The 10310-nt window shown below is 36.4% G+C and overlaps 1 protein-coding gene across 1 annotated transcript; it reads left to right on the top strand.

Moving 5' to 3' along the window:
• On the top strand, nucleotides 1–9284 carry LOC140148761 (uncharacterized). The gene is made up of 4 exons (XM_072170812.1): nucleotides 1–248; nucleotides 2876–3199; nucleotides 4194–4268; nucleotides 8200–9284. The coding sequence occupies exons 2-4, from the start codon at nucleotides 2881–2883 to the stop codon at nucleotides 8502–8504; spliced, it is 699 nt and encodes a 232-aa protein (XP_072026913.1). The 5' UTR covers nucleotides 1–248; nucleotides 2876–2880; the 3' UTR covers nucleotides 8505–9284.
• The last annotated feature ends 1026 nt before the right edge of the window (nucleotides 9285–10310 follow it).

Genomic DNA, 10310 nt, shown 5'->3' with positions numbered 1-10310 from the left:
TACACATATTCCTTTGTATAAAAAGTGGTAGATCTCTTTTGGACAGATCGAATATAGCAACAATTGATTATAATTAATCAATTATATTACAAATTATAAATATTTCCTGTTATTACTCACGGATTTATAGGCCTACTTGAACGTTTGATTCTGGATCGTGTATATTTTCCGGATATTTCGTGTACTACGTGTGTAGTGTCGACGACGTCATAAGCTTACATAGAACCACGACATAGAAAAATTTTAAGGTAAGAATTTCACCGAGGAATTTCACTAGGGGTGGTGCAAAAATTATGTGAACCCCGGGGTGTGGTGATTTATAGGTAGGAAGGGGTTCAAAGATTTGTGGCAGGCCAAAGGGGGCGGCACTCGCAGCCTGAAAAAAAAAGACAATTGGTTGTTGCAGGTGGCAGGTCGAGGGGGTGGGGGGAGTTTAGGTCACCATTTCTAAATCATAATTATGATGAGATTGAAATTAAATTTGGGTTGCCCAAATTTTGCATCTTGCATTTCTATAAAGGGGGGGGGGGTGGCACGTCAAACGGGGAGGTAAAAGTTTTTTGGCACATAAAAAGGGAGGGGGGGGGCAAAGATTTGTTGGCATGGGGGGGGGGCGATTTTTGCCAGACTTTTTTTTTGAGAATATTATTCACCTTCCAGGGGTATTGCCTACACATAATTATTGCACAGAGCTCTACAAATTGTATGATTTCTAGTTTCACGGTTCTGCCATGTGCGATGAGAGCCTCGAACTGGCAATAGGTATAGATATGAAAGAAATAATTATGTAACTTTACACAATTTATGACTGGTTCAATCCCAATTCTACACATTCCCATTTATGCATGCTGCCAGATCGCCATAATTTTGGTACCTGTAATGAGGGTCTCACAGATTCCCCATCAATAATTTGGGCCGGGACCTATTTTGCTCCCTTCTTTATTCATACCAGATCTTGGACAGGGATGCAAATTGTGATTTCTTCCTCAGGAGCAAGGTTTTTAGGCTCAAGATTTCCTCAATCATAACCAGACATAAAATATCTTTATTCTACACTTCGAAAGACGATAATGGTAACATTATATAAAGGTCATGTAAACGTTTTTAAAACGTTATTGAAAATATTTTGGGCAAACATTTTTCCCCAAATATTTTTTCAACCCCAAAATAACATTCTGTTTAGAATGTAGAATGTTTTGTATCAAGTTTTCAAGAATGTTTTTGGAATGTTATTAAAACGTTTTTATACCCTTTATATAACCCGACAATTAAATGTTTTCTGTAAAAGATTTTTGTTTGCGGAGCAGTAGATTATCAAAAAATGTTTTTTTAAGGTTATGAAAACGTTTTATACTCTTAATATACCCTTTATATAACCCGACATTTTAACGTTTTCTGACAACCTTTTGCGAATGATGTCGAAAACGTTTTGTGTTTGCGGGGATATAAGGCAAAATTTTGTAACATATTAGGCATAGGCCTATGTATTTTATATGTTTATTGGCGAATAAAATGAAATGAAATGAAATGTTGTGATTGCCGGAGGTCTACATCCTTTTTAAGTTTTTACCATCTAAATGTTCATTTGGGTAAATTTCCTTACTTTTACCACTTGTTCAGTGCTTTATGTTTCTTCTTTTTAAATTTATTTCCTCAATATTTTCCAGGTTCTTTTGTCCTCACTGTCTTTTGATACACTGAATTTCCTTAATGACTACAATTTTTCCATAAATTCCTAATTTCCGCGTTGTATAAATTTCCGCAGATATAGGTGCCGTATTTCCACCTGCATTCTCGCATCTTCTTTTTTTCCTCTTGAATTACATTGAATACCTAGTCTCGTGATGAATTGTAAATTTCCCCAACCATTGCCAACAATTTCCATATTCTAACACAACACCTTCCTCTTTTAAGGCTCTTATTTTTGAACAATCATGTGAATTCCTCAAAATTTTACACAACCAGTGTCTTGAGATTTACTCTCTTCCATTCAGTAGCTTCACTGCCTCACTGCCGTCAACTTGGTGATTATAACTTGTTCTTTAGCTGAGATCTGTTTCCCTCTACGTTATCTTCTACCTCACTCCCCTCCTTTTCTTCCTCCTTTCTCTCCCCCTTCCCTTTCCTTTCTTTTTCTTCTCCCTTCCTCTTTTTTCTCTCTCTCTCTCTTTTTCTGCTCAAGGCATTATTTCCTCAATTTTGACTCTCATTTCCTAGGAGCGGTGCTCCCCGCTCCCGCACAATTTGCATCCCTGCTTGGGGAACCCATATTAAAACCATAAAATTGTGTAGTACGCGAGTGCAGCGAGCAGGAAAATGTTGATATTTTAACGTTACATTTTCAATCGGTTAGTACCCTTCCATTTGACGTGTCAAAAATCTTTGCCCACCCCCTGATTGCCAAAACATCTTTAAAGATAAAAAAAAAAGGGATTATAGGCGGTACCAATCTAAAAACACATAATTTTCATTCACAATTTCTGATCATTTTTTATAATTCTCCCCTTTTAATAAGTAAATGAGGATTTGACGGATATGAAATGCCCGTAACTGTTAACTTTGTCATGACTTTCAACATGTTTGCTAAAATGGCTTTACATTTTGATGATATTGTTATTGCTGGTTTCTAAACACATCTGGAATTATGTATGTTGATTGTATATTTTTCTTGATACCCTGTACGAGTACATGGTCAAATGGGAAAGTAGAATAAACTGTAAACAATGACCAGCAAATACAAAAACAAAAACAAAAACAAAAAACAAGAAAAAACCGGGACATCTTGATGAGTAAATCAGATTCCAATATCTGCACGTCAATAGACTAGTGTATAATACAGTTTCTAAAATTTTTGTTACATTTCCTAATTTCCTAGATTAAATGGCAACAACGAAGCCAGAAATCCGAAGGATCCGCTATATCCTAGATGAGGCAACAGACATCCTCAGTGAAAGTTTGGAGACAACGAAAGTCCTACGCAGCCTCAAGGCCAAACACATTTTCAGTGACAGCGAGGTAGCCAGCATCAACAGCTATCCTCAGCAAGACGAAAGAGTAGACAGGTTATTGACGAAATTAAAGCGTAAAGAACCGAGGGCTTACGAGATATTCTTAGAAGTGTTACATGAAGAACGCATAGACTTGTATAATGCTGTGAAGGAGATTCAGGAACAGTACGACAAAGAAAACCACTACATAGGTAATAGGTCAAAAATGTCATTTTGAACGTTTGCCAAAATTTTAGTAACCATAACTTCAAAACTTAAAATGAGAAGTAAAGTTAAGGGAACTGGAATGAGCGTTTATGGCGTTTCGACAGTATTTTTTATGGGCCATGAGAGCACTTCAGACGTATCGAATTGCACTCTGAATACGAAGCATGTCTTTCTGATATCAAATAATTTTCATTTTTTGAAAATCACGATATAATACAAATTTTATGGAAAATTATAAAAATTTGATATTTTTCAATTTTTTAATATATAACAGTCCTCGAAGTAAATTTTATAAATCTAATGATATATTCTTAAAGTGTATGTAGCTGGGAGGAAAAGCCGACGATCAATTGAAAATTTTGACCTTTCATATTAAAGATATGGATTTTTTTCCAAAAAGACCTAATTTTGTTTGGTGTTTTGGGAAAAAATCCATATCTTCGATACGAAAGGTCAAAATTTTCAATTGATCGTCGGCTTTTCATCCTACCTACATACACTTTAAGTATAAATCATCAGATTTACAAAGTTTACTTCGAGTACTGTTAAATATCAAAAATATCAATTTTTAATGATTTGCCATAAAATGTGTATTACATTGCGAATTTAAAAAAATCAAAATTATTTGATATCAGAAGGCCATTCTTCGTATTCAGAATGCAAATCGATATGTCTGATGTGCTCTAATATCCCACAATAAATACTGTCCAAACGTTCATACCCCACCCCTTAATCTGAAGCCGGTATTGTTACCCGCATATAATAATTAGGTAAGCTCATACGTTAGTGATACACACTATACTGGAATGTTCAATCAAATAAAAAATGGAAATGGAAAGGTTTATGTTAGCACAAGGAGCACAAAAGAAACAAATAATTTAAATAGGCTTAAACTCATGTGAAGTTGCAATACACAGGCTGCCCCATTAATATGCTGACTAGATATTGAAGAACTATGTCTTTTCTGTTATATTGTAGATCCTGCAGCAAGTAAACAATTAGATGTGAACGGGGATGTAAACCAAAAAAGGCCAAAAGCAACGGCGGTTGCTGGTAAGTAGAATTATCAAATGTTTGTTTTTAATTAAAGCGTATAAGCTTCAATATTCCAGATATTTATACAGGGTGTATAACTATTTCTAAAGCAATTTTGTCCAGAGCCAAATAACATCCATTCATCATTTATTTTTTTCCATATCAAATTTCTGCATCCCAAAATTGTAACAAACAGTATTCAAGGTATTACAAAACCAATCGGATTTGCTGTGGCTCAGTAGTCGATACTCGATATCCTTGTAACCTTGCTGCCGGGTCGTTGGCCTTAAAGTACTTATTGTAACATTTTTTGTTGGTGTATAAATACATCTACCAAAAAACGTTGACAACGTAAAGAAATCAGCAACTTTAAAAAAACCCACCTCGGCTCACTTTTTGAAACTTGGTCCCATTTGTAAAAGGTACTGATTTAAACTTTATCATATTTATATAAATTTAAAACATTTCCAGAAGTGTTATGTATCTTTAATGTGCAGATGCGATTTTAATTTGTAAGCTTTCTGGAACGACCTGAAAGGTTATTATCTTGTTCTTGCACGGTAAGCCAATATCCTATTGTGTTTTGTTTTATAATAATCATGATTAATGATTGAATTAAACAAATAACACGTAGGCTTGTAATCTTGTTGGAAACGCTGTGTTCTGTTGAAATAAAATAAAAACACTGATTTGCTGTTGGTGTTTAAAATGGGACCAAGTTTCAAAAAGTGAGCCGAGGTGGGTTTTTTAAACTTGCTGATTTCTTTACGTTGTCAACGTTTCTTGGTAGATTTCTTTTCTTTTTATGAATGTAGCCAAGCAGCTCCAAGCTTGGAAAGTCATCAGGTTAGGATGTGCTCCATAAAACAAATAAAACGAAAAATAGATGTTTGAAGTTGCAATTCTGGATTCATGACAATAAATAATTAAACAAAACTTTATCAGTCGTTTATTTTTAAAACTTGCTTGTCACACGTGACTGTAATGTTAAGAGGCGTACACAATGATCAATATACATTTTAATATATTTTAATTATTCAAGGCAACGTAAATATGTAAAGAAAATGTAAATATGAACAACACACACCCAATGTTGACAATGCCAGAGAGACACAGAGAGTAAGTCCGATTTAGACCTACTTCAAGTCAGAACTGGTAAATGCGCATTATATTTAAGCCTATACTACGGAAGCGTCTAAATGCCCCGAGTAGGCAATATAATCGTGTTTTAATGTTTGTGGTTCTTTGTAGCCCTGCGGGGCAACCCAGTTCGATATTCCTATTAAGCGGCGGTTGTCGGCGATCTTTCGTGGTTTGTGGTTTTCATCAAACCTGCCCTCTATCGGGAGCTAATTTATAGTTTAAGCTTGTTGGATATTCATATTTCGTGGTTTCTGGTTCTTTGTAGCCATGTGGGGCAATCTAGTTGCATATCCAAATTTCGCTGTTTGTGGTTCTTTATAGTTCTGCGGGGAAATCTAGTTGGATATCAATATTGAGCTGCAGTTGTTGTTGATCTTTCGCGGTTTGTGGTCTTAATTTGTTGGATATCCATATTTCGCGGTTTGTGGTTCTTTATAATCTGGCTTGTTGGATATCCATATTTCGTGGCTTGTGGTTCTTTGAAACCCTGTGGGGCAATAGTTGCATATCGAAATTCCGCGGTTTGTGGTTCTTTATAGCCCTGCGGGCAATCTAGTTGGATATCATTATTGAGTGGCAGTTGTTGTTGATCTTTCGCGGTTTGTGGTCTTAATTTGTTTGATATCCATATTTCGCGGTTTGTGGTTCTTTATAATCGATAGGCCTGTGGGAAATCTGGTTGGATATCCAAATTGCGCGGTTTGTGGTTCTTTGTAGCCCTGCGGGGCAATCTAGTTGGATATCCCTATTAAGCGGCGGTTGTCGGCGATCTTTCGCGGTTTGTGATTTTAATTTCCCTTATCAAGCCCTGCCCTCTATCGGGAGCTAATTTATAGTTTAAGCTTGTTGGATATCCATATTTCGTGGTGTGTGATTCTTTATAGCCCTGCAGGGCAATCTAGTATATATCCAAATTTCGCGGTTTGTGGTTCTTTATAGCCCTGTGGGGAAATCTAGTTGGATAACAATATTCAGCGGCAGTTGTTGGCGATCTTTCGCTGTTTGTGATTTTAATTTGTGACAATTTATATAATATTTATTCCAAATATAATTTCAGTCTGAGCTGTGAACAGAGCCACTGATAAATGTGTTTTAAATGACGAAGATATCATGATAGTCAGGCATGGTGAAAGCATCCGGATGGTGAAAGTAGGCCCTAGGCCTAGGCCTAAATGTGAATAAAAAATCAATGATGAAAAAAAATATAATAATCACAATAGCAATGGATGTTCGAAATGATGTTATTCTTGATTTATGACAATAAATTGGTTAATAAAACATTAAAAAAAAGGTGGTGGGAAGTTTCGAACTTGGGAAAAACTTCAGACGTGGATTAGAAGTCCATGGCCTTAACCACTTCGCCACGGGGACGTCCCGATATAACGACGTGTGAAAGTGGAGTATTTATTAATATGAATGTATGCTGTGGTCCGGAAAGAATAAAAGAATTGTGAAAAACTTGATTTTTTGGCGAATGGGATCCAGAATTTGTATGTAGGGTATCCAGGAAAATGCTAGGGTATATTTTGAAAATGAATCTCAAAAAAAGTAGTGACAGTGACAGCCATGTATGGCTGTAGCAGTGACGAAAGATTCTGGATATCAGTATGATTAGCTATGATTTTACACTAATTTTGGCTATGAAATACCGCGTGAAATAATACAAGAATGTTTGTTTATTATCAAACAATCGGATTGACTGTAAGATTTGTGTAACTTTTTGAATTAATGAGTTATTAAAATATTACACTTTGGACAGTAAATAAGATTTAGCATGGTTTTAGATATATTTTGTACCCAGCGAAAAATATCACAGAACAATAGCGTTTTGTTTCGTGTAAATATAGTCCGCGGTGCATCTGTTTATTCTTCTTTATCAGTCGTTTTTTTTTAAAACTTGCTGGTCATGCTACCGCTTGACTCTAATGTTATTTTTATCTGTTCCAACTTCAATGACACCCCTGTCACTTTCAAAGCTTGTCAAAGAGGTATATTAGAGTGATTTAGTGAGACAAGTACGTGCCCTGTTCAATTCTTAGCAAATTAATGATGTATTGATTACTTGTGTAATCAAACCTCCTCTGATAGTGAATGTTTGTGTAGCGTAACCCGGGAGCGTAACTTTCTCAGCATTGCGATGATCGGCCTATTTTCCTACGAAAATTATTTAAATTATTATTTCTGGGGAGCACAACCCTATGATTCATGAGCTTTGACCCTTGTAGCCACTAAATGGCTTGAAATATTTAAAAGTTTATTCTGTAACTACCTATATCAAAATAGTTTTGCTTGTTTTTGCCCACAAAGGTGACAAATTCTGTGTAAATAGTACAAATCAACTATTTTCTTTTGTAATTTCGATGTAGACACATACTGTATTTCAAACAACATCAAAATGCCCGGGCAAGATGCAAAATTCATGAACCCACACACTTCAAAAATGTCAATTAAAATAGTTGTTGGTAACTTTTGGCTGAGCTCAATAGCTATTCATTTGGATATTATTTGCATCATGAATTTTTTTAGAAACTTACAGTTTAAAGTTTTCCAATGATATGTCACTTACTGATTCTACCCGATAACACTATTAACGCAGTAGTGAACATAGAGAATGATTTTCCGCATCACTCAAAACACCTTTGCCTGGTCATGAATTAAGGGCTAGCTAACTGCTATCATATGTGATTTGGAGAATACATTACCTTGTGACAGTTGTTAGTTTCTAGGAACCCCTCTTTCTGATCCAAAGTGCCTCATAAATCGTTTTTCCTAACTACATTCTTATTTTGTCTTATCTTTTTGGCAGCAATATGTATTGTAGACCGTAAAGTTACAGACAAGGACATTCGGTGCGTGACTAGCAAAGTGAAACTACTAGAAAACCAACTGAAAAGCATGTTCACAGAACTTGATCTTGAAGCTCATGAAATAGAAGGTGCTCAAAGGAATGCGGACACGACTGATTACAAACTTCAAGCAGATAAAGTTTTACAATATTGGCGTAGTAAGAGAGGAGGAGATGCTACGAGAAATGCGATCATTCACGGTCTGAACGAATGTGAATACACAGATGCTATCCAATTACTACAAGAAATGTGGAAACGTAGCTAATTGTGTACTTAAAAAGTACTTAAAAACTTTTCCTCCAAAACTGAAATACACAGAATGTAAATTTGTAAATAAATAAAAAACAAGAAATAAAATTGCAACTCACTATATGTTATAATTGAAGACTGAATTCAAAAGACTAGTTTAATTTTGCGTATGACGTCCTGTCAACCAGACCAAAAATGCCGTCAGCAACCAATCAGGCCGCGCCTTAGTCTCGGTCCCAGCCGATTTGTGCTCCATCGATGCATCGTCACTAAACAATTTTTTTTAGTGACGAAGGAACACAAAGCGGCTGGGACCGAGACAAGCCGCACCTTTGCCGGACGTAACTGAGTCGCGAACAAGTCTTTTTAATTCGGTCTTCAATTATATACGTTGCGTCTAGAAACACTGGACTTCTTTTGGCATCTGACAGATACTGACGTAATAGACGATGTAGAAGACCTTTCAGCGCCGGGTCGTATGCGAGCCTCATGCGTGTGAAAGCGGAATCCCCCTTTCTTGTTAATGGCGGGCTGTTCCACTCGTTTCCATATGGCTTCTCTTTGAACCACCCCTCCTCCTTTTCAAGGACTATACTTCTTCCATGTTGAAGAAGTGATCAGTGTTCGCATAGTGGTCAAACAATGGCGTTTTTTGCAAAAATTAACAAGAAAGGGAGAGTTCGATTTTAGCTGTTACACACGTGTACATATGATGGGACCCGGCGCTGAAAGGTCTTCCACGTCGCCTATGACGTCAGCATCATTCAAATGCCTGAGGAAGTGCGGAGTTTCCAGACGTAATTTTAATGAACTATATATAGGCCTATATATATAAGGTAGTTTAGTTTAATAGTTTTAGATAAAGACCAATCATCATCATGAGGAATTTTTAATTAAATTGTATTGACACTGGTTTGATTTAAATCAAAATGTAAATATAAATATTTTACTGAGCATACTGATTGCACCACTTAAATTGAGATTGAGTAGTGAGTGGTCCGTAACATGATCGACAGCCTCATCCCCCAATTTTTCTCATTGTTACAACTTACATGGATGCATCATGGGAACGATGTATGACATTGTATGTAAGTTTTTCCTAAATCCCCTTTAGATGACATTTCGCATAAGGACGCATCGTTAGATTTGCAGGGGGAGCTAAAAACCCCACATACTAAATGAGCAATTGTTTTTAAAGGCTGCCTTACAAAATGTAAAAAAAACTTTCCCCGACCTCACTTCTAGTCCCGTTTTCACATGGTGCGTACCTTATACAGGCTGATTGAAAATGAAGTACACTCTTGATTGTGGTGCTGTTGTACGAAATCTATCATTGGAAAGAGTAGCGACAAACAAGAGTATTTCATTTTGAATTACGTAACATCTCCGGTCTTAATTTGTACGGGGGAGAGATAAAAAAATACGAGCTTTCTTCTGATTCCAAAATACCATTTTGATAGGGTCAATAACCTTGCAATAAAATGATGGAATTGCGAAGATATAATCTGAATGCAGACCTCTGATGCTATTTTTGTTTACTGCTGGCTAGTAGAGTATTCGAATGAGTAAATAAAATACTGAAGGTGATGAGAGGCGTTGACAAAACCTTGTTAAATTAAGCATTATACCAGCCCAGAGCATTATTCTGACACACCCACGCACCCCTACCACACACTACAACCATACACCACTCACCCCACTCACAACATCCATCCAACCCCTCTCAGTCGTGTACACACCCCTACATTTGCATTTTAACTGTATCCTTAATTTTAGCTTGCACTTGGGAGCAGCGTGGCACACTGGTTAAAAGCTGTTAAAG

This window comes from Amphiura filiformis, chromosome 3 (genome assembly GCF_039555335.1).
Source record: "Amphiura filiformis chromosome 3, Afil_fr2py, whole genome shotgun sequence".
Lineage (NCBI taxonomy): Eukaryota > Metazoa > Echinodermata > Ophiuroidea > Amphilepidida > Amphiuridae > Amphiura > Amphiura filiformis.
The sequence above is the reverse complement of the archived record's forward strand: the minus strand, read 5'-3'. Positions and strand labels throughout refer to the sequence as shown.

Coding starts and splice junctions, on each gene's coding strand:
- LOC140148761 (XM_072170812.1), top strand. CDS start 2,881: ATGGCAACAACGAAGCCAGAAATCCGAAGGATCCGCTATATCCTAGAT. Junction 3,200..4,193: donor CAAAGAAAACCACTACATAG/GTAATAGGTCAA, acceptor GTTATATTGTAG/ATCCTGCAGCAAGTAAACAA. Junction 4,269..8,199: donor AAAAGCAACGGCGGTTGCTG/GTAAGTAGAATT, acceptor TCTTTTTGGCAG/CAATATGTATTGTAGACCGT.